The sequence below is a fragment of the Ranitomeya imitator genome, chromosome 5 (genome assembly GCF_032444005.1).
Source record: "Ranitomeya imitator isolate aRanImi1 chromosome 5, aRanImi1.pri, whole genome shotgun sequence".
Lineage (NCBI taxonomy): Eukaryota > Metazoa > Chordata > Amphibia > Anura > Dendrobatidae > Ranitomeya > Ranitomeya imitator.
Window position 1 is genome coordinate 607,328,711 of NC_091286.1, and position 24,755 is coordinate 607,353,465.

General features: G+C 42.2%; 1 protein-coding gene across 2 annotated transcripts in view; it reads right to left on the minus strand.

Annotated features, from left to right (window-relative positions):
- Positions 1–222: 222 nt before the first annotated feature.
- The window catches only part of PXDN (peroxidasin), a 223,652-nt gene continuing 199,119 nt past the window's right edge, over positions 223–24,755 (minus strand). For both annotated transcript variants that reach the window (XM_069728002.1, XM_069728001.1), the window contains 9 exons: positions 23,521–23,629; positions 22,801–22,958; positions 20,905–22,408; positions 16,829–16,963; positions 8,229–8,437; positions 7,271–7,391; positions 4,423–4,546; positions 3,472–3,585; positions 223–1,931 (listed from right to left, as the gene is read on the minus strand). In XM_069728002.1, the coding sequence (XP_069584103.1) occupies positions 1,818–1,931; positions 3,472–3,585; positions 4,423–4,546; positions 7,271–7,391; positions 8,229–8,437; positions 16,829–16,963; positions 20,905–22,408; positions 22,801–22,958; positions 23,521–23,629 (2,588 nt within the window). In that variant the 3' untranslated portion in view covers positions 223–1,817. The remainder of the gene's footprint in view (positions 1,932–3,471; positions 3,586–4,422; positions 4,547–7,270; positions 7,392–8,228; positions 8,438–16,828; positions 16,964–20,904; positions 22,409–22,800; positions 22,959–23,520; positions 23,630–24,755) is intronic.

Below are 24,755 nucleotides of genomic sequence, written 5' to 3' on the forward strand. Positions count from 1 at the left end.
ATTACAAAGATGGGTAACACCTCTATAACAGCTGATAACGCAGAATCCACTGATCAAAGTTGAACCTGCTCGTCCTCCATTCACAATGATCTTTCCATGGGCTCAACAGACACTTCATTGTAAAAAGATAGAGTCAGGGTCTGGCCATTGTGACTATGCACATGTGTTGTTTCCTGAAACAATAGAAAGTTGAAGTCTAAAAAAGCCCCAGTGACAAGTGTGAAAATTGCAAGATTTCTATTTTTTTTTTATTTCTAATATAAATTGTGATATGGGCATTTTTTTATTTTAGAAAAACACATTTAACAAAAAAACCTGATTTAAACAGTAGGTCATATTCTGATGATGGCTTTCCTTTAAATCTGCAACATCGGTCCAAAGTCCTTCTAGGATTAGGGCTATATATGTTCAACTATTTTACAACTTTAATGCTGCAACAAAGAAAGATACTACTCAAATCATGTACAAATGTAGACTGTAATGGTAATTAATTGCGATCACAGAAATATAATACATCAGTCCATGTTTTATTGCCTCTACTGAGCACCATTCAAAGGAGAAATGAGGTATAACTGTTGTCCTTCCATTGATTTGTAAGTCTAAGCCCAAACCAATAATGACAAGTGAAAGAGCAAGCCTAGCCCACGAAGTCTACTTCCATATAACACAGTATGCTGTAAGTCCCCAATTCTAAAGATCGTGGGGGCAGCCATTTGTGGTCTACATTTATTACAATATCCCCTCGAAAGTTTAATTACTACTACTAGCCAGCGCCTCTAGTGGCCATCAGTGAACAGTGCATTTACAGACTTCTGTGAATACTGGAGAAAATTACAACTTTGCTACCTCTACTGTGTATAACAGGTTCCCGATAAAGTTCAGATTAATAAATCACTAAAAACTATTTTTGTGAAGACGCCATAAAAAAAAAAGCACAGTAACAATTTGCAGCACACAAAAAAAAGAAAGAAAGAAAATAATTGAACCACAAATCAAGCCACTATTGAGTTCTTCTGTGCAGTGCCTTATGGGGTTTTCAAAGATTAGACAAACGTGGCTCTCCTTTTCCAGAAACAGTGCCACACCTGTCCACAGGTTACATGTGGTACTGCAGTTCAAACCCATTTACTTCAATGCATAAGACGTAAAAGGTTAAAAACGCCTTTTCCAAAAAAAAAGCAGTATTGTTATTATCCTGGATACTTCCTTTGATTGTATAGGTGTTTCCTTGTCATAGGCACAGAATTCGACCTGTATAGAAAAACATATAGAAATATATACTAGACATTCGTATAAAGCTGGGCCTGAGTTAATATAAAATGGAGAGTCTCTCACAGAGATTAAAGGTATACTCTCCTTAAAGCAAACAAAAAAAAAAGATTATTTTCTCTTAAATAATTGGCTGCCATCACTACCGGATGAATTGCTATAAAACCTTTATACATACCGGAAGTTTTCCCATTTGTGAGATCCCCCCCCCCAAACTGAACTGAGCTGCACGGATGTGACATTTACAGAATAAGATACTGCGATTAGCACCAGTTTGTATTCCCAACCTGAGAAGCGTTTATCCAAGGAAATATGGCTGACACAAACGTTAATATCCTGTCATTGCTTTATATACTTCCCTTTAGCAAAGACCATTTTAGGTATAAAAGGTAACTAGGTATAAAAGGAAAAAAATACAAAAACAATCATTGCGATACTGTGGGAGTGATGAAGGCAAAAAAAAGGGTGCAGTGTAGACAAACTGCTGTAACCAGGGTATGGATGACTTGGAGGAATCCGGCTCTCCTGAATCGAGCATATCTGGAGAATTATGTGCTCTGTGTAGTATCTGTGCAGACTGGACAGCAAGTTCCTTCTTTTCTAACGGGTGATAAACAAGGAGCAGGGGTGCAGGATTCCACGAAACATGTGATGGACCCATTCTGGAAGACAAGATAATTAAGAGGTTCACACTGAGGAGCTTCCTACAATAATTCCTACCAACAAGAGCTGCATGCTAAACGAGAAAAGACATGTGGTACTTTAGCTATAATCAACTTCAAACATTCTAAAAACGGTTTGTTCCACAATCACAATTTATGATCTATCCACAGGACAGGGGATGTGTGTCTGACTGCTGGGTGGGGAGCCCACTGTGGAGAGATCCACTGATCACAAGAATGTGGGCTAATGTCCACTGCCAATCTATTGTATAGGGGGCCGAAAGCAACAGCTCAGATCCACAGACAATGAAGGAAGTGGAAGAATGCATGCATGACTGTCCAGTCGCTGAAACAAGGGACATATTAACCACCTTACTCATGACCTGTGGGGGCTCCCAGTACAGACATTTAAACACTTGTCCTCAGAATAGTTAAGTTCAAGTTGGGGAAAGGAAAAGAAAGCAAAGAATGGTAAGGTTGGGTAAAGAAGTTGGGTACAAAACATAAGAGTGGTGAGAAAGAGGCAAAAAAAGTCAAAAGGGGGCAAGGAGGAGGAGGAAAAGTCTAAAGAGAGCGAGGGGGAGGAGGAAAAGTCTAAAGAGAGCGAGGGGGAGGAGGAAAAGTCAAAAGGGGTGAGGGGCAGGAGGAAAAGTCGAAAGGGGGCGAGTGGCCAGAGGAAAAGTCAAAAGGGGCGAGGGTCAGGAGGAAAAGTCCAAAGGGGGCGAGGGTCAGGAGGAAAAGTCCAAAGGGGGTGAGGGGCAGTAGGAAAATTCCAAAGAAGGCGAGGGGCAGGAGGAAAAGTCCAATGGGGGCGAGGGGCAGGAGGAAAAGTCCAAAGGGGGCGAGGGGCAGGAGGAAAAGTCCAAAGGGGGCGAGGGGGAGGTGGAAAAGACGAAAGTAGGCGAGGGGGAGGAGGAAAAGACGAAAGGGGGTGGGGGGAGGAAAATATGAAAGGGAGCGAGGGGGAGGAGGAAAAGACAAAAGGGGGCGAGGGAGAGGAGGAAAAGATGAAAGATGCAGAGGAGGAAGAGAATACAAAAGAGGAGGAAAAGACAAAAGAGGAGGAGAAGACAAAAGGGGCAGAGGAGGAAGATGAGGAGGGGAAAACAAAAGGGGCAGAGGAGAAAAAGACAAAAGGCAGAGGAGAAGAAGAAGACAAAAGGGGAGAGGAGAAGATGATAAAAGGGGAGCGGAGAAGGCAAAAGGGGGAGAGGAGAAGACAAAACGAAGAAGAGGAAAGGAAAGGGAGGAAAAAGGGAAGCAAATGAAAGGAAAGGAGGGAAAAAAAAGAAGAGGGACAATGTCGATGATACATATTAAATGTCTCAACATGAAAAATTGCAAGAACTGTGCACAATACCAAAAACACAATTAGAAGCATTGTATACTAGTATAGCACAGTTTAGCAGGGAGTTATTTTCCAAAATATTAGATTAAAAAAGGTGAGTTTATAAAAGCTTGAAATTCTGCAGTTTAGCACAGCTACAATATATTTCAGGAAAGATTCTGTAGGTTACTTTTTCCTATATCAATTACTTACTTTACATTCACATTTTGTACAAGAATCTTTGTTCCATCTTTCGTTAGTGGTACGTGTTCTTCCAGTTTCTTCAGTGCAGTCTGTACTGCTTAACCGCGACTCAAGTTTTTTAATCTAAAACATGAATTAAAAAAAAAAAATTGATCATTTTCAATTATCTATTAGGCTGCCGTCACACTAGCAGTATTTGTTCAGTATTTTACATCAGTATTTGTAGGCAAAACCAGGAGTGGAACAATCAGAGGGAAAGTATCATAGAAACATCTGCACCACTTCTGTATTTATCACCCACTCCTGGTTTTGGCTTACAAATACTGATGTAAAATACTGACCACATACTGATAGTGTGACGGAAGCCTTAAAGCGATTCTCCAGGCTTCCACACACTAAGGTTATTGGGCTCAGTATTTGTGACCCTTGCCTCTCTTGCGCGCTAGCATTTTAGTATTGTTATAATCATTCTGTTTTTGTCAAAAACTGCCAAAATCACATGTGACCCATTCAACCACATTTAAGGGGTTCTTGTGTGTGTTTTTAATTAAATACTGGTCACAATGAACTATATTTTGAATTATATTTGTGCTCGTTATCATTCCCTAGGTTGTAATACATTCCTATTTATTAGCAGTTAAAACCCACTTAAGTCCTTCCCCTTGTGCAAGGTCCCCAAATTAGCCACCATTGCATTTTTTCATGCAAACAAGAAGGAATACTTTGTGGTTTAGCTTGAGGATAATGGCTCACAAAATTTGGGACTGTTGGCAATCATGACGATTTGTATAGGCTGCTACGAGGAGAAGGGTAATAATGATAACTCCCTCCAGGCACTTTTCTAAAGGAAAAGTAAAATCCTGGGAATTTGTAACACCCCGCTTCACAAACACCCCATCAATACTACTATTTTGCAGTAGTTAATTCATTCAGAGTATTCTGTCTTCAGTCACACAATACCTGCTTTCTTAGACTTGTAATTGTCTTTTGCATATCAAGAACAAAGTCCTTAAAGTCGTTGACAAGTGGCATATTCTTTATATTCTTTGGTTGCTCAGTGCTTAAAGTGGTATTTATGGGTGAGCTGAAAGACAAAGAAAACGACATTTAGAGTTGAAAGAATGAAAAGGATATGAGGGATCTAATGTCGGATCACTAGTAGTGTGACGGATACTATAGCTTCATAAAATGTTGAGTAATGTACAGTAATAGAAAATAATTTACGGTACTCACCAAACTGCATAAAAAAGCAGGGAAACCGCTGTTTCGCCTTCACTTTCGCTTCATCTGGCCTGATCTGAGGCTCAGATGAAGAGTAAGTGATCGCGAAACGGCTGTTGTCCAGTCCCATACCATGAACTCTCGCAAGAAATGTGCTTATTTTGGAAATAAACACATTTTTTATGTAGTTTGGTGTGTGCTGTGAGTTCTCCTCTCTTAGTATTACACTTTGTCTATTCTCTACTTCCTGAGCACCACCACTGCTTTTTCGTCCTAGCCTTGGCAGATCTCATTTTCCCACTGATGTTAGTGTTTGGTGCCTACTGCTTACTTTTTTTTATGCTGAGTAACTTCATAGTTTTATTTCACTACTTATCTTGTACTAACACTTATATTACAGGCTAGGATCACATGGCTCCATTCAATGGGGCACTTTCTAGACCACTTCTTGAGATCTGTGGAGGACCCATTGGAGGGACCGCCATGATCAGCAAATTATCAACTATGTTATGGATAGAGGTCAGCTTGATTCATTTGGACAGTCCGCTTAACATCTTAAGGTATCTCTTATTTCAGATGGATGGCGCTTCTACAGACTGGCGGTATTGCCTGGAGTAGTAGTTCCGCAGCTGGAGAGAGACCACAATGTCTTGTTTACAGACAATACTTTACCAAAATCACATGTGGTGGTTTGTTTGTATTTGTGAAACACTGAGCCAGCAAAGGAATCTGGGAGGAAAGGTCAGTTTTAAGAATTTGCAGAATTATGAATACATTTATAGGGTTAATTCCCTTCTATAACTACAGAATGTTTAAACAATGTTTTTTAGATTTTTATGTAAATTCACTGTATATATGTAAACTATACGATGATACAAGTGAACAAGTAGGAAGTGCCGTGCCTACACCAACTGGAAGTTTAACCCCTTCACCCCCGGAGCTTTTTCAGTTTTTTCATTTTCGTTTTTCGCTCCCCTCCTTCCCAGAGCCATAACTTTTTAATTTTTCCATCAATAAGGCCATGTGAGGGCTTATTTTTTGCGGGACGATACCATTGATTTTACCATGCCATGTAACAGAAAACGGGAAAAAAATTCCAAGTGTGATGAAATTGCAAAAAAAGTGCAATCTCACACTTGTTTTTTGTTTGGCTTTTTTGCTAGGTTCGCCAAATGCTAAAACTAGCCTGCCATTATGATTTTCCAGGTCATTACGAGTTCATAGACAACTAACATGTCTAGGCTATTTTTTATCTAAGTGGTGAAAAAAAATTCCAAAGTTTGCTAAAAAAAAAAAAAAAAATTGCGCGATTTTCCGATACCCATAGCGTCTCCAATTTTCGTGATCTGGCGTCAGGTGAGGGCTTATTTTTTACGTGCCGAGCTGGCGTTTTTAATGATACCATCTTGGTGTAGATACGTTCTTTTGATCGCCCGTTATTGCATTTTAATGCAATGTCGCGGTGACCAAAAAAACATAATTTTGGCGTTTTGTTTTTTTTCTCGCTACGCCATTTAGCGGTCAGGTTAATCCTTTGTTTTTATTGATAGATCGGGCGATTCTGAACGCAGCGATACCAAATATGTGTATGTTTGATTTTTGTTTGTTTTATTTTGATTGGGGCGAAAGGGGGGTGATTTGAACTTTTATATATTTTTTATTTTTTTTTATATTTTTAAACACTTTTTTTTTTAATTTTGGCATGCTTTAATAGCCTCCATAGGAGGTTAGAAGCATGCACAACTCGATCGCCTCTGCTACATAGAGGTGAAGTACAGATCACCTCTATGTAGCGGAAAGGCAGGTGTACTTTGAACGCCGACCACAGGGTGGCGCTCAAAGCAATCGGCCATCAACAACCATAGAGGTCTCAAGGAGACCTCTGGTTGTTATGGCAATGCACCGCTGACCCCCGATCATGTGATGGGGGTCAGCGGTGCGAGTATCTCCGGCCGCGCGGCCAGGAGCGCTAGTTAAATGCCGCTGTCAGCGCTTGACGGCGGCATTTAACTAGTTAATGGGCGCGGGCGGATCGTGATTCTGCTCGCGCTCGTTGCGCGCACATGTCAGCTGTACAAAACAGCTGACATGTCGCGGCTTTGAGGTGGGCTCACCGCTGGAGCCCACCTCAAAGCAGGGGATCTGCCAGCTGACATACTATTCCGTCAGCTGGCAGAAAGGGGTTAATAATGTGAAATAATAAATTCACAATTCCTAAGCAAAATTTTGTTAAGAGAAAAAAAAAAAACTCCACAAGCTGCACTTTACTCAGTCACTGGGTCCAACGTAGAGTCTCTGGCAAGGCTTCTGGTATCAAATATTGACTACAGTGCAAAAATCAGGTCGACAGAGCAGTGGCCAATCAGAGAGCTCAGTGGCTCTGATTGGGGCTACACAGGCTGTTGAGCTCAGAGATTGGCTGCCTCGATGACTATGTGACTTCAGCGCTGCAGCCAATTACTGACAAAGAGCAGCGGAGGAGACTCAATGCTGGATCCACTGTAAATAGAGAATATCAGGCAGGTCTCACTCTCTGAAAAGCTGCTAAACTATACAGGGCCTATAGGGCATACCTTGCGTTACTTACATAGAAACTTCATTGGTCATAGGAGTCTCCTGAGGTTTTTCTTCTTTATAGCTATATTCTGCGTCACGTTTACCCCTGAAGTGACCGGAGAAAGAGCTAAATTGTCCTCTGGACCTACAGTCTGAGAGTTAATAGAACACATAAAATATATATAACAAGTAATACACAAGAGATTAAGTAAAGACACAAAAAGGTAAAACAAATATTATTTTGGACTTAGTCTGTATATTATCAATAAAGATGAATTTACTGCGCTATGTGAAAAATAATGGATTTGTGGGAATAACCATCTAATGCTGTAAATCATTTGCTGCCTGGTTCCCTTATAGAGAATAGTTGATTGCTCGGGGTCCTAGCACTAGGAAATAGATTATCTAATGCATGTAACTTTAAAACATTTTTTTTTCATAGAAACATTAATCATAAATGTTAGCTATTTATCTGACTTTTCTAATGCCATTCACGTGTCCAATATTTCAAGATTCTTTTACGTATGTACTGTTTGATCTTCATTTATGAACGTTTTCTGCAATTACCTAAATGCCCACTCTAGCTAGACCATTATATTACAACATTAATCCAGTCCAAATTTTCTTTATAGAATTCAAAAAGAAGTTTGTAAAAAAATTCACATTTTTGAAATCTAGAAGCTTTTCGGATTTCACGAATTTTCTTGCGTTCTGAAGACCGAGCAAACAGATTTCTGCTAATGAAGATCTGACAACATTGAACAAATGTTACTGTGACTATTGCGTCAGATTTCTAGTGGGTTCTTGTTGACAATGAGCCCATTCATTCTGGAGATCTCCAAGTTGGAGACATTCCCAATAAAATCTTCTCACAAGTACGATATCCTATCAGAAGATCATGTCAACCCAAATATTGGTCAAGATCTGCGAACATAATCACTATTTTTCTGCTGTCTGGAGTACAAGCTATGGATTGCATGAGACCCTACCTTCACAGCAATCCTTCCAGAGCCGCAGGTCCAGCTGGGGTATCTGTTTACAGCTGATGTAGCCATGTGGGAACTCGGCCATTTTGAACACATCTGGCTGCACTTTGGTGATGTTGTCTCCGTTGTCACATAGGACTCTCGCTAGAGAGGTCTGCTTGATTTGTGTCAACTGAGCCGGTGTGAACATCCCCGGGTTCTCATACCAAAACCTAATACATTAAGACACAGAAAAATGTCTCACTATCTGAGGCTTTATACACAGATATATTAGCATCACATATACAGCTTTTCACTTGAACAAGTTCTCAATGAATGGGAAATAAAAAAAGAAACTCAGAAATTGTCATTATTAATATATTCTTACATACTTTTCACAGGAGGTAATAACTATAGTACATAAAAATGGCTGCCATCTTGTTACAATGACTGAAACCTGTCCTGTATTGTTAATAGGACCAGTGTCTGAGCATGTGCGGTAGGAAGCTCCGCCACTGTGACTTGGATATGACCTATACCACAAACTGCTCAGCTATCTGCACATGCTCACAGGCGCTGGTCCTATTAACACCACAGGACAGGCTTCCACCGTTGTAACAAGATGGCGGTCATTTTCATTTATTAATGTACTATAGCGATTACCTCACTAGACAAAACTAAGGTGATTTTCTAATAAATAAAATATATCCATCATGATTTTATTGTTTTTCCAATGACTGAAGAAACCCTTTCAAATAGGTTTGAACAGCTTTTCTGGCATGTCAGTTGTAGAGAATTTTCCACAATAAGGGGCAACGGTATTAAAGTGGACAGACGCGTAGGGATAGACTCCATATTATATATAAATTACCAAAAGGCAAAAAAAATGTAAAACTTATCAATATAATAAACCTAAGGTGTCCTCTGGGGGATGGGGTTATAATGAGCTAACAAGCAGATAATAAGGGCTTATAAAAGGTTTAAGGCCACGTGCCCACGTTCTGGAAAGTGTGCAGAATTTTCCTGAGAAAATCCTGACTACTTGCGCAGGAAATCCGCATGCGTTTTTTTTTTTTTTTTAAATCCGCAAAATTAATGAACATGCAGTGTTTTTTTCGGCAATGCATTTTTATCGCGGAAAAAAACGCAACATGTGCACAAAATTTCCGAATGCATTAAAAATGAGGGGATGCTTAATGTATGCGTTTAAGTGTTTTTGCCGTGGAAAACCGCCAAAAAACCCCCACAAAAAACGTGAAAAATCCGGAACGTGTGCACATAGCCTTATTGTGCTGCAACTCTTACAACTGAACTATCAGCAAAGCTATTATTCACATAGTCAATGAACTACAAAATAATATGGTACAACAATTATCCCAGCCAATTCCATCAAAGATTACCTAGAGCAGTGCATGTGCTTTACTTCAATAAGCCATAATGTGGAAATTCTTAGGTGTCAAAGACACTGTCCAGATGCCATTGTGCATGCACAGATGTAATGCTCATAAAAACACCATAGAGACACTAAGAAGTCGGGACTCTTGCTCACTCAACATAATTCCACAACGACCGTGATCTCTAAATCATAGTAACACATCGACACCCAATGAAATTCTGGGACTTCGATCATGTCACAATTACATCCCTGACAACACCCACTTGTCAATTTCTTAATACATAGTAACATAGTTAGCAAGGCCGAAAAAAAGACATTTGTCCATCCAGTTCAGCCTATATTCCGTCAGAATAAATCCCCAGATCTACGTCCTTCTAAAGAACCTAATAATTGTATGATACAATATTGTTACGCTCCAGAAAGACATCCAGGCCTCTCTTGAACCTCTCAACTGAGTTCGCCATCACCACCTCCTCAGGCAAAGAATTCCAAATTCTCACTGCCCTAACAGTAAAGAATCCTCTTCTAAGATGGTGGAAAAACCTTCTCTCCTCCAGACGCAGAAAATGCCCACTTGTGAACGTCACATTCCTTGGCATAAACAGATTCTCGGCGAGATATTTGTATTGTCCCCTTATATAGTTATACATGGTTATTAGATCGCCCCTTAGTCTTTTTTCTAGACTAAATAATCCTAATTTTGCTAATCTCTCTGGGTAATGTAGTTCCCTCATCCCCTTTATTAATTTTGTTGCCCTCTTTTGTACTCGCTCTAGTTCTATTATATCCTTCCTGAGCACCGGTGCCCAAAACTGTACACAATACTCCCTGTGCGGTCTAACCAGGGATTTGTACAGAGGCAGTATAATGTTCTCATCATGTGTATCCAGACGTCTTTTAATGCACCTCATGATCCTGTTTGCCTTGGCAGCTGCTGCCTGGCACTGGCTGCTCCAGGTAAGTTATCATTAACTAGTATCCCCAAGTCCTTCTCCATGTCAGATTTACCCAGTGGTTTCCCATTTAGTGTGTAATGGTGATATTGATTCCTTCTTCCCATGTGTACAACCCTACATTTATCATTGTTAAACTGCATCTGCCACCTCTCGGCCCAAGTTTCCAACTTATCCTGATCCATCTGTAGCAAAATACTATCTTCTCTTGTATTAACTGCTTTACATAGTTTTGTATCATCTGCAAATATCAATATTTTACTGTGTAAACCTTCTATCAAATCGTTAATAAATATGTTGAAGAGAATAGGTCCCAACACCAACCCCTGCGATACCCCACTGGTCACCGCGACACAGTTAGAGACTATACCATTTATAACCACCCTCTGCTTTCTATCACTAAGCCAGTTACTAACCAATTTACACATATTTTCCCCCAGACCCAGCATTATCATTTTGTGTACCAACCTCGTGTGGCACGGTATCAAACGCTTTGGAAAAATCAAGATATACCACGTCCAATGACTCACCGTGGTCCAGCCTATAGCTTACCTCTTCATAAAAACTGATTAGATTGGTTTGACAGGAGCGATTTCTCATAAACCCATGCTGATATGGAGTTAAACAGTTATTCTCATTGAGATAATCCAGAATACCATCCCTCAGAAACCGTTCAAATATTTTACCAACAATAGAAGTTAGACTTACTGGCCTATAATTTCCAGGTTCACTTTTAGAGCCCTTGTTGAATATTGGTACCACGTTTGCTATGTGCCAGTGTGGAACAGACCCCGTTGCTATAGAGTCTCTCTATATAAGAAACACCAAGGTTACTTACTGGTAGCCGGTTTTTCCGGAACCCATGATGGCACACCTGAGAGAGGGGATCCGCCCAGTCAGGACAGGAAACCCTACTGAAAATAAAAGGGCGGTACCTCTCGGTCGCTTCAGTTGGTTTTCAGAGCATGAGAGGCCCCCCTGGTTAGTACACATGGCAATCCAACACCACATCATATTAACTAAAAGCACCCAAAACAATAGTGCACACCGAAAGGGTGATAAAGGGGGGGAATATACAGGTGCCGTCATGGGTTCCGGAAAAACCGGCTACCAGTAAGTAACCTTGGTGTTTTCCCTTCCCCCATGACGGCACACCTGAGAGACTTTTGTAGAATGAAACCTTAGGGAGGGACCACCGCTTGGAGTACCCTTCTACCAAAGGTTAGGTCAGCAGAGGAAGAAAGATCTAGCCGGTAGTGCTTGAAAAAAGTTGAGGGTGAGGACCAGGTAGCAGCCTTGCAAATTTGATCAATTGATACCTCAGCCTTCTCTGCCCAGGAGGTAGTCACGGCTCTGGTCGAGTGAGCCTTGATGCCTTCAGGAACCGGAGTGCCACCTGCAGAGTAGGATAAACTAATGGCCTCCCTAATCCATCTAGCAATAGTACTTTTAGCTACCCCACACCCTCTTTTGCTACCCTGAAAGGCTATGAATAGGGTTTGGTCTTTCCTCCACTGACTAGTCATAGATATGTATTGTAACATAGATCTTCTCACATCTAGCATGTGGAACTTTTGTTCCCCTGGATTTTTGGGATTACTACAGAAAGATGGAAAAGTAATCTCTTGACTCCTATGGAACTTTTGAACCACCTTGGGGAGATAAGCCGGGTCTGGTCTTAGAACGATCCTGTCATCAAAAACCTGAGTATAAAGAGGGCATATTGACAGGGCTTGCAAATCACTTAAACTACGTGCCGATGTTAAGGCTACTAGAAGAACTGTTTTAAGGGTAAGTAACTTACTGGGCCCTGGGTTAGTAGGTCCGGAATTTCTGGCAAAATCCATGGATCTGTTACCGACATCTGCCTTAGAAGGGAGAACCATGGTCTCCTTGGCCAAAATGGAGCTATGAGGATAATTTTTGCCTGATCCTCTCTGATCTTCCGGATCACAGCTGGGATCATCACTATCGGGGGGAATGCGTAGGCCAGAGAAAATTTCCAAGGTATTAGTAGGGCATCTACTGCGAAGGGATGTTCTCTTGGATTCAAGGAGCAGAATTTTCTGACTTTCTTGTTGTGTGAGTTGGCAAACAAGTCTATTTCTGGTGAGCCCCAGGCTTGGACTATTTGTTGAAATATCTGGGGGTTTAAGGACCATTCCCCCTGTCTTAAGCCTCTGCGACTCAGGAAGTCTGCTTGAGTGTTTTCTATGCCCCTGATGTGTAGTGCCGACAGAGATAACAGGTGTTGTTCTGCTAATTGGAAGAGTAGTTTTGACGCATTCATGAGGCCTTTGGACCTCGTCCCCCCTGATGATTGACATACGCCACCACTGCTCGATTGTCTGTCAGGATTCGAGTATGGCGACCCTGGAGTAAAGGAAGAAAATATCTTAGGGCTTTCTCCACTGCCCACAACTCTTTTTCGTTTGACCCATAGTTTTTTTTCTCGTATGGACCAGGTACCTTGTACAGAGTGAGACCTTAGATGAGCTCCCCAACCTGTACCGCTTGCGTCGGTCGTGATGATGTCTTTGACCGGATTTTTCCACCGGACCCCCATTGTCAGGTGGTGTTCTACAGTCCACCAAACTAGGGAATCCCTTACGCCCAGGGAGAGACATAGATTTCCTTCTAAATGCCCTTTTAATAGTCTTTGAGCTGAGAGAACTTCCCACTGTAGTTGTCTTAGGTGGAATTGTGCCCATTCTACTGCCGGAATACATGATGTTAACGAGCCTAGAAGGGACATCGCCTTTCTGAGAGTCATTGCGGGTTGACGTATTGCTGTACTGGCCAGGTTTATTATCTTGTCCACTTTGTTTTGTGGAAGGAGGCAGAGCTGACGCTCGGAGTCCAGTATTACCCCAGGAAGGACTGTAGTTTTACTGGCAGTAGTCTGGATTTGGGGATGTTTATTATCCAACCCAGCTCCATTAGAGTTGATGTTACCACTGAAACTTGATGAGTGCAGTGGGACTCTGACCTCCCTATTACCAGGAAATCGTCCAGATATGGGACAATTACTATATCCCGGGACCGGAGGTATGACATTACTTCCACCATCACTTTGGTGAAAACTCTGGGGGCTGTAGACAGGCCGAATGGAAGAGCTGTATATTGATAATGCTTTACCTGATTTTGAATATAAAGAGCTACTCAAGTATTTCCGATATTCCTGATGTATTGGTATGTGGTAGTAAGCATCCTTTAAGTCTATTACTGCCATGAAGCAGTGTTGGAAGAGAAGTTTTATGGTCGTGTTTATAGACTCCATCTTGAAAGTGTAGTTCTCTATAGATTGGTTGAGCTTCCTTAGATTTATAATAGTTCTCCAAGAACCATCCGGTTTTTGGATCAAGAAGAGGGGGGAGTAAAACCCGTCTCCCTCTTCCTGAAGCGGGACTTCCTGAAGAACCTTTTTGTGGATAAGTCCCAAGATCTCGGTTTCTAGGGCAGATTGTTCCTGCTGGGATTTCCGTCGGGGAGTTATTATAAAGTTTCGTCTGGGTGGACAGACAAATTTTATCTTTAGGCTGTCTTTGATGATGTTCATGACCCAGATACTGGGGGGAGATATTTACCCAAGCCGGAAAGAAGAGGGAGAGTCTTCCTCCCACTTCTGGCGTAATGTCATTGGGGGGATTTTTTTGCCGATGTGGAGGGCCCTTTAAACATATAGCCCGATCCTCTCTAATCTCTAAATTCCCAATTTTTTTCTCTCCCTGGGGGGCGACCTCTATTATATCTTCTCCTCCGAAAGAAAGGTTTTTTAGGATCTTTAGGGATGTTGGGAAAAACCTTTTTATCTCCTGCATGTTCCAGGATGTCTTCAAGTTTTTTCCCGAAGAGAAGTTGGCCGTCACAAGGAATAGAACACAGCTTGTGTTTAGATGGCAAATCCCCCGGGCAACCTTTGAGCCAAAGGGCTCTTCTTGCCGCGTTGGACAAGCCTGCTGCTCTTGCCGTTAGTCTTGCGGAATCCGCAGAAGAGTCTGCCAAAAAAGCTGCTGCTCCTTGCACTAAAGATATATTTTCAAGGATGTCAGTTCTGGGTACTTTGCTTCTTAGCTGATCCTCTATTTGTTGTAGCCAGACTATTGGAGCACGGGCCGTACATGTTCCAGCAATTGCCGGCTTTAGGCCCCCCGCTGAGGCTTCCCAGATGTGTCTCAAAAAACCATCTGCTTTTTTATCAAGCGGGTCCTTGAGAACACCAGAGTCTTCTAACGGAAGGGATGATCTTTTTAAACATTTGGCTACTGCCCCGTCAATCTTAGGGATCTTCTCCCAGGACTCAGAGTCTTTATCCTCAAAAGGATATCTCCTTTTGGATGAAGAGGGCAAAGAACCCATTTTTTCAGGCTTTTTCCACTCTTTCTCAATTAACGCTTTTATTTTTGCATTAACCGGAAACGTGCGTTTCCTTTTCTCTTCTAGGCCACCAAACATGACATCTTCTAGTGACCTAGGTGTCTTCTCCTCTTTAAGGCCCATTGCAGATCTAACTGCTTTGACCAGTTTATCTACGTCCTCAGTTGGGAAACATGGACGACCTCCTGAATCACTGTCCGAGGAGGAATCTGAAGACTGGACAGAGGCCGAGGAGGTAGAGTGAGACCGGGATGTTTTATGACTCCCCTGTCTCTGAGTGGTATCTGACTCTGTGGACGCCTTACGGCTTCTCCTTCTTGGTTCGCTAAGGGCCAATTTCAAGGAGTCTTTTATTTCAGCCTGTATTATGGCTTTTAGGCTAGTGGCAAAATTAGGGGTCTCTTCTTGTATAGTTTTATTAATGCAGTCAGCACAGAGATCCTTCTGCCACTGAACTGCAAGCGGGTTTTTACAAAGGGCACACTCTCGGTTCTTTGTTTTAACACCAGCTTTCCTGGACCCCTAGTGATCAAAACAGACAAAAATGGACCCTGCTACCATAAGGGTGACATTCACGTAGATCACTCACCACTACCGACAATCAAGGGTACCGATTTTGGAGGCTGGACAGATGCATGTGAAGCGTCCCTCCTGGACGCTGACGAATCTTGCCGGACAGGACGACTGCTGTTCCTACCACTTGAGCGGCTGCTCCTGGTATGCTGGTGGCTCGGCAAGGCATCTGATGAGAGCTCCATTTGCTGCTGCTGCTGTGAAGGCGGCTGCTGCTGCTGCTGCTGCTCCTGTTGTCCTACTTCCATGGTGAAGTTTCTCTACATGAGCGCGTCTTCTGTGGTCTAACCCCCTTTTATGGGGGACCACTGCACTCCCCGCCTCCTTCGGTGCCCAAAATTAACCCCCTCCCACTCTCTGCCGTGTTGCCGGAGTTCCCTCTCACCGGCCGGCGTTCTCTTCATGGGCGCCGCCATCTTGGATCCGGCGCCCGCCCCCGACGTCACGCGGGCACGCCCATTCCCAGCGTGCCTTGCGCGTGACGTCAGACGAGCGACCCGGAAGCGGCCACCGCACCTGGACGCCGGCAGAGAGGGGAGGGCGGCGTGGCAGCCATGGAAGGGAACCCGGCCCTCTGACCATGCTGCTCAACGCCCGCTCGGACGCAGAGACCCGGGGGACCTGCGGACGGAGCTCCTAGACCCCCGAACCCGACGCACAGGCGCTGCCTGATTCTTCCACGCCGGGACGGGACCTGGGTAAGTGAACCGCCGTGTTCAGTAAGAGGGTCCCTGTCAGGACAGGAAACCCAACTGAAGCGACCGAGAGGTACCGCCCTTTTATTTTCAGTAGGGTTTCCTGTCCTGACTGGGCGGATCCCCTCTCTCAGGTGTGCCGTCATGGGGGAAGGGAAAATAATGGTTTGTCTATTACATTACTTAGTTCTCTTAGTACTCGTGGGTGTATGCCATCTGGACCTGGAGATTTATCTATTTTAATCTTATTTAGCCAGTTTTGTATCTCTTCTTGGGTTAGATTGGGGACCCTTAATATAGGGTTTTCTTTGTCTCTCTGCATTTCACCTAGCATTTCATTTTCCACTGTGAATACCGTGGAGAAGGTGTTTACTATATTAGCTTTTTCCTTGTCATCTACAACCATTCTTTCCTCACAATTTTTTTAAGGAGCCTACACTTTCACTTTTGATTTTTTTAGTATTGATAAAGTTGAAGAACAATCAAAATTAGCAAAAGAAATACATTATCAAAAGAAATTAAGGAAAGTCAAAAAGAGGCATACAATTCCCCAGGATAGTTATTTCATGAGGATTAAGAGAAACTATTTAAGAAAGTATACTGCTATAATTAGTAGTAAGATAGTCGTACCTGTCACCATTCCTAACGTTTCTGAACTGAGTAGTGAGTAGGCACATCAGTGTAGGTCCCAACCTGCTACCTGGAATGATATCTTCTGACATAAGTGCTGGGAATAGATCAATATTTAGAGGAGAGCCATATAACCTGAGGAAAAAAAAAGAAAAGAAAAATGCACTCATTACTAAGATAAAATAATACCAAGATGGCAATTAAAGTTTAAATGAGAAGAAGAGTAAAGTGGGCTGCTGAAAAATGAGGGTTACTGAAAACTAGAAAAAAAATCCAGTGGCCTCCTTTTTGGCAAATGGTAATATTGCACAAACTCAAAGCAATATGTTAGAAAGCGATGCAATGTGGCTGTGAAGATGCAATTACTGCCCATAGAAGTTGGCTTCATCAACTGAGCAAGCAGGAAATGCTAAGAAATTTGAAAATATTAACCCCTTCATGACCTTGGGATTTTTCGTTTTTCCGTGTTCGTTTTTCACTCCCCTCCTTCCCAGAGCCATAACTTTTTTATTTTTCCGTCAATTTGGCCATGTGAGGGCTTATTTTTTGCGGGACGAGTTGTACTTTTGAACGACATCATTGGTTTTAGCATGTCGTGTACTAGAAAACGGGAAAAAAATTCCAAGTGCGGTGAAATTGCAAAAAAAGTGCAATCCCACACTTGTTTTTTGTTTGGCTTTTTTGCTAGGTTCACTAAATGCTAAAACTGACTTGACATTATGATTCTCCAGGTCAGTACGAGTTCATAGACACCTAACATGACTAGGTTATTTTTTATCTAAGTGGTGAAAAAAAAATCCAAACTTTGCTAAAAAAAAAAAAAAAAAATTGTGCCATTTTCCGATACTCGTAGCGTCTCCATTTTTCGTGATCTGGGGTCGGTTGAGGGCTTATTTTTTGCGTGCCGAGATGACGTTTTTAATGATAGCATTTTGGTGCAGATACATTCTTTTGATCGCCCGTTATTGCATTTTAATGCAATGTCGCGGCGACCTAAAAAACGTAATTCTGGCATTTCGAATTTTTTTTCTCGCTACGCCGTTTAGCGATCAGGTTAATGCTTTTTTTTAATTGATAGATCGGGCGATTCTGAGCGCGACGATACCAAATATGTGTAGATTTGATTTTTTTTCATTGATTTATTTTGATTGGGGCGAAAGGGGGGTGATTTAAACTTTTATATTTTTTTTATTTTTTTCACATTTTTTTTAACTTTTTTTTTTTTTTACTTTTGCCATGCTTCAATAGCCTCCATGGGAGGCTAGAAGCAGGCACAACGCGATCGGCTCTGCTACATAGCAGCGATTTGCTGATCGCTGCTATGTAGCAGAAATGCAGGTGTGCTGTGAGCGCCGACCACAGGGTGGCGCTCACAGCCACCGGTCATCAGTAACCACAGAGGTCTCAAGGACCTCTATGGTTACAATGGAGACGCATCGCCGACCCCCGATCATGTGACGGGGGTCAGTGATGACGTCATTTCCGGCCGCCCGGCCGGATGCGGTAGTTAAATGCCGCTGTCTGCGATTGACAGCGGCATTTAACTAGTTAATAGGTGCGGGCAGATCGCGATTCTGCCCGCACCTATTGCGGGCACATGTCAGCTGTTCAAAACAGCTGACATGTCCCGGCTTTGATGCGGGCTCACCGCGGAACCCTGCATCAAAGCAGGGGATCTGACCTCGGACGTACTATCCCGTCCGAGGTCAGATAGGGGTTAAAGTGGACCTGTCAGCAGGACAGCTACATAAACTACAGGCAGTGTTAAACTGATTAAAATGATACTTGGGGTGAAACAATCTGTCTTGTGGTTCTTGTGTAATCAGTTTTACAAGTTTCACTTAATGAGATGCCCATGCTCCAGGGCGGGACTATAGGCAGAGTCTTATCTTCCTGCTCTAAACCAGAGAAACCAAGGAAAGACCTGGCCCACAGGCCACTCCGAAGCACAGTCTGTCTCTCTGTCTCTATGATGAGGAACATTGTTGTGCTTCGGAGGCCTGTGGGCAGGTCTCTTCTTGGTTTCTCTGGCCTAGAGCAGGAAGATAAGACTGCCTACAGTCCCACCATGGAGCACAGGCATCTCATTAACTGAAAATTTCTAACACTGATTACACAAGAACCACAAGACAGATTTCTTCACCCCAAGTATCATTTTAATCAGATTAACACTGCCAATCTGAAAATGCCTGTAGTTTACTTAGCAAAAACCTGCTGATAGGTTTGCTTTAAGGAATAAAAACCTTATTGCAGCTGCTGATCATAACAAACAGAAGACATTGCATTTCTAATGTAATTACATACAAATAAAACTATTGAATTGGCTGTCTTATAAGGACAATCTCTGGAATGAAGCAGGTGCTGCAGGGTATATGGAATATTGCATGAGGAACCATTTAGGGCGGCACGGTGGCTCAGTGGATAGCACAGCAGCCTTGCAGCGCTGGAGTCCTGGGTTCAAACCCCACCAAGGACAACATCTGCAAAGAGTTTGTATGTTCTCTCCGTGTTTGCGTGGGTTTCCTCCGGGTACTCCGGTTTCCTCCCACATTCCAAAGACATACTGATAGGGAATTTAGATTGTGAGCCCTATCGGGGACAGTGATGATAATGTGTGCAAAATGTAAAGCGCTGCGGAATATGTTAGCGCTATATAAAAATAAATATTATTAAAAAATAAATATTATTATTATTATTATTTAGATAAACAACCTTCCGTGTAAACTATAGCCAGGCTAGTTCCATCACAATGGAAGCCATTGATATCAAGCGGCCCTTTTCTTTAGTTCATAGACTGGAATCTTCAGTGAAAGTAAGCTGAAAGCCAAAATAGGGAATACATTGAGCTGTCATTGTCTCGTGACTGGACTGTTCACATCGATTCATGGGACGTGACCCAGAAGGGTTTCCTGTGCATGAGATACTCTCTTCCCATCATCCCGCTTATCTTTTGATTAGCCATCCTGGCACATCATCACTGCCGCTAGACATATTGTGATGTAGCACCACACGAGCTAATCAGCAGGAAAGTTGGAAAAGCTAGCAGGTAGGAGGCAGTCCGACTGCCACAAAATACTCATCTGGCCGTCGAATTATGACAATTGAATTCTGACAGATTATGTCTGGGAAGAGAAGTTGGGCAGGTGTACTTTTGCTGACTGATCCTTTGTTTTCAGGGAGAAATCATGTTTAGAATTTAGTCTCTTTCCTGTCCCTATTCAGAACACACGAGCGCCTGGCCAAGCCAGATGTTTTGTGCATAAGGGAATTTGGAAAGTTAACACTATGGCCCGATTTATCATTGCCTTTGCAAGTTTTTTTGTCTAGTTTTGTGCCATTTTTTGTTGTTTGCTCGCAATTCATTATACTATTTGCACCTTTTTTATGTCTATTTTATGTCCTTGCCTTTCCTCCTCTCCCCCCCGCTTTTAGGGTGCAGTCTAGCAATTCTTAGCCTGATTCATCATTTTAGTCAGTCTGCACCACTTTTTGAGTATGCCAAAATTTTACAGCACTTTTGTGCGAAAACATGCAATTGTGTGCTACATTTTTATGAATTTGGCACCAAAAATGACAATAGTCCATCCAAGACCTGCACATCGCACATTCATTTGATAAGGCACTAAAGATCCTGTTTTTATGCAATCTTTGCACATCACAAACATCTAGAATTGCTCAACATGAAATGGCAACACAACAACCTACATGAGTGAAAATTATTTGTACTGTATCACCTTAGTTTAATAAAATGTATCTTAAATAAGGACATTCCCATATCATATATGTTTTGGCATAAGTAGATCTGAATCCTACCAATATGATCTCCCTCCCCCCCCCCCCCCCCATCAAGCTATTCAGTGGTGGTGGTCTCTCCGGAGCTCTCTTTTATATGGCAATTCTGGCTCCTTTTCCACTGACAGCGCCAAGAGACAAGCCCCACTCTCAAGATCTATGTGGGTTCCATTGGTGGGACTCACATGTTTTCGACATTTATGGCATATTCTGTTGGTCTGACAAATGAATACAAAGAGAATTCCCCTTTAATAATGAACCACACATTAGAATAAGATGTTTACCTTCTTAGTTTTTCAATGACGTCTGGATTCTTAATTTCATTCCTCAAGTCTTCGAAAGTGTGAGTAGTCGAGAGATTACAGAAAACCCGAAAGTCATGATATGGAGGTATTCCATGATCACGTCCTCTCTGAATATTGATTGCAGCCAAATCCAGTGCTACAGTATGTGCCATCGAGAAGAGCTTTTCTGTCAGCTCTGTGTTTAACAGCTGAGAGGTAACACGCATTTTGCCAGCAACCCCAAAAAGGCCTCGGAGAAGAGGATCAATGCCACCTTCATTTACAATTCTGTATGGAGAGAAAAAAGCCTTGTGTAGAGGTAAATGACCCTGTGGAATTGGTTGGAAGTTTTCATCTAGTCGGTAAAGGATAGGGTTGATAAGTGTGTGACCGAATCTAAAGGCGGCCGTTGCAAACTCATTGAGAATTCCAGAATTTACACTGGGGTCATAGCCTGCATAATCCCCAAGCATTCTCATGCCAACTTCTCCAAAAATCTTAGGCAGCCAATGGCCATATGTTATGTGTTGCATTTCAGCTCCTACTATCTTGCGAGCTTCATGGTATATTGTATCGCCATCCCAATGAGGGTTTAATCTCAGCAATTCTGCAGCAATTCTATTATGCTCCCTAAACCACACGGTGTGCATGCTTGTTAGACCTAGCTGTTCGTTAGCTCGGAAATCACCAGCTAAGAAGCATGGGATAGGGCTTTCATTTTCATCCCTCATACACTCAGTAGGTGGTCCGGTGGCAAACGGTAGAAGTGGTTTTCCAGATCGCTGAACAATGCCCTGCTTTAAAAGACCCCTGTGACTCGCAGAATCTCTGATCTCCTGGGCTTCGTGATCGGAGCTTCCATAGACATTCGAAGCATCAATGTAAGAGGTCAACTGGTTCATCTGTTCTCGAGGATAGACAGAGTTCATTAGCAAGGAGGTCATTCCACTTCCGCAAACGGGACTAGAACGCACAAAGAACATACAGCGAGCGTTATTCCTGACTCGTGGATCATTTGGTGGAATCATGACCGGAAAGCACGGGGCATCATTTGTACAGACTGAACTGCAATCCTGCCCATCAGAAAATCGGGCTTGGCTTAGTGCGACTACTGTAGAGTCCAGGTCATGATCAAGGAACTGTCCCCACTGCATTAACATGTGAGTGAACTGTTCATCTGGTGTAATTGTATGTGTTCCAATCAAGGTGGTAGAAACCATGCGCGGCAGAGGAAGAGGATAGCCATTATAGAGTCTACCAGCACTTACACCCCTTGGTAAATTAAATCCATTCTCATATACGGATTTTAACAGCCGTTCAAAGGCGGTCAAAGATGCTCCCCACATTGGATGCTGGAGGTTATTGCAAGTGCCATCATGGGTTCTGTACTTCTGATGAAAGCACATATTAGTGCAATTATTTAGCCGCCTTTGAGCTCTACATCCAGAGAGATTGGCAATGAGGTTAAGGTAGTGCGGTGATACAAGATCGTTGTAGTGATAACCTAAACAATACGAGAAAACACAAAGTGAAAAAACAAAAGGTAAAAGAGAAGAAAATGTAGAAAAATTAAGATCAGAATGTATATACCAACAATTCAGTTGTAGTGACTTGCTAAAGTACTCGGCTACACCAAGGGAGCGTTGAGTGCCTGTGCTTGGCTTGAACCATCATTTTGGATGGTTTTCCTTTAATCATATCTACTAAACTAAATAATAGTAAGCCCTTAAAGTTGGTACCCCAGAAAAAAAGATGATCTGAGCCCAATGTAATCCAGAGATTATTTGACAAGCAGAGTTACAAGAGCTGACTGCGAAATCCAAGATCTAGATTCTAGTTGGCCGCTCTGAGGAGTGAGGAGAACACAATATAGATAGAATGCTTAGGAATACTTACTTGTCCCATTTACATCAACCATCAAACCATTCTGAACATGGTCTTGTATAAGCTGGAGGGTTCGCTCAAATATTTCCCCGGCTCTAGCTTGTTCCACTGTGTATGGATCTCTGGGATATCGGAAGAGGGCCAGAAGGTCATTAGGAGAGCGGGGACGACTAGAAGAAATGAAAAGTGGTGACAAATGAGTAAACGTAACCATGCACATCATATAGCTATAGGCAAATTGACTCATGTTCGCTGTTATTTTGCATAGGACTGCAAGTAAACTTGCTGCAAAAAAAATGATCATTTCATTGTAGGAATTGGCTTCTTCGGAAATGTCCACCAGATAGCTGCATAAATGTTAAATATAATAGTAAGAATGATAAGCAAGCATATTTTCACTGCTTTAGCGCATATTAGTGATGGAGTGCACTGCAGCCTGAGAGAAGAATTACTTGTTGACGGCCTCGACTTGCACGCTTTTTCCAATATAAAAGTATAATTAAATAATCTGTCACCTAGCAAAACTGGCAGGGAACTCAAGATATGGAGCATTGGCACAAGCGCCAGCAACAAGGAGGCTTTATTAGGAAATGTCTTTGCAGAGGATATCACTGTGATGCCAGTCTATAACTAAACAATATATTCCTGGTAACACTACCCACGTCTGTACGACAAGTGTCTGAAGAGGTAACAGTAACCATACTCTCATTCATTAATTACAAATGTAAATACCTGTCAAATAAATGTGATCTTGTTGAATTTATCGCTCTGTCAACTGTAGCGATGGCTTCATTAATAGACACAGTAACAAAGGGGTCCCCGGTACGACTGACTTCAGGAACTTAAAAAAAAAAAAAAAAATCAGAATTAGTAAGTTCTGCATTCATTATTAATTAAAAAAATATTTGTTTCCACATCATTTGCTAAACACAGAACCCTTTGATGGATCCTATTTATGACCCAATACAACAACTGACCCTAAAGTGTCCCAAGTAGTGGCTCCATTTTTGGTCCCAGTTACCTGTTGCTAGAGACAATTTTTTGAGTTAATACATAAACGGCCTGTTATAGCTTACTAATGAAGTATGCACATGTATGACATGTAAAAATCAACCGTTTACAATGCAATTACAACTTACACTAAAAGGGTTCTTTCCAGTTCGAAGAGTCAGACGGTGGAATGATAGCGCACAGCTGATAGTAATGGCAGACACTATATCAATTATATATATTACGTATATCACTATATAACAATTGGCATCACAAAGAAGTTAAACTAACAACCCCTTTTAAAGGAAGTTTAATATTTTTTTCTTTAAACTTGATAGAATAGGAGTTGATCAGTCTGTGAATTTCACTAATGGGGTTGTCCTGTCCAGAATGGAGTCTGCAATCGCTCTGTGTGACTGCAGACTTGTGAATCCTCCCAGTGCACGTACTGTGCGCTCTGAGGATTTGCCTTAGGCTACTTTCACAAGATTGCTTTGTGCAGGCATGTACTATGGAGGACAGAGAATGAACTTCAATCCAATATTGCAGCCAGCGGGTAAGGAAAGGGTGAATCAAAAACCCAAAAACCCCGCCTCCATGGCTGAAGATTGTTCCCTCCAAATTCAGGTGACAGTGTCCCTTTAAGCCAGTACATGTCTGGGTCCATCTGAAGTTTTCTAGAGAGCATCTGGATTACCCAGGAGAATATTGGGAAATTAGAACTGTTTGGTAGAAACAAAACTCGTCGTTTTTGGCGGAGACAGAATGCTGAGTCGCATCCAAAGAACACCATACCTAGTGTGAAGCATGTGGGTTGCCACATCATGATTTGGGGCTGTTTCTTTACAAAGGGACCAGGACGACTGATTCGTGTACATGAAAGAATGCATGGGGCCATGTATCGTGAGATTATGAGTGCAAACCTCCTTCCATCAGCAAGGGCATTGAAGATGAAATGTGGATGGTCTTTCAGCATG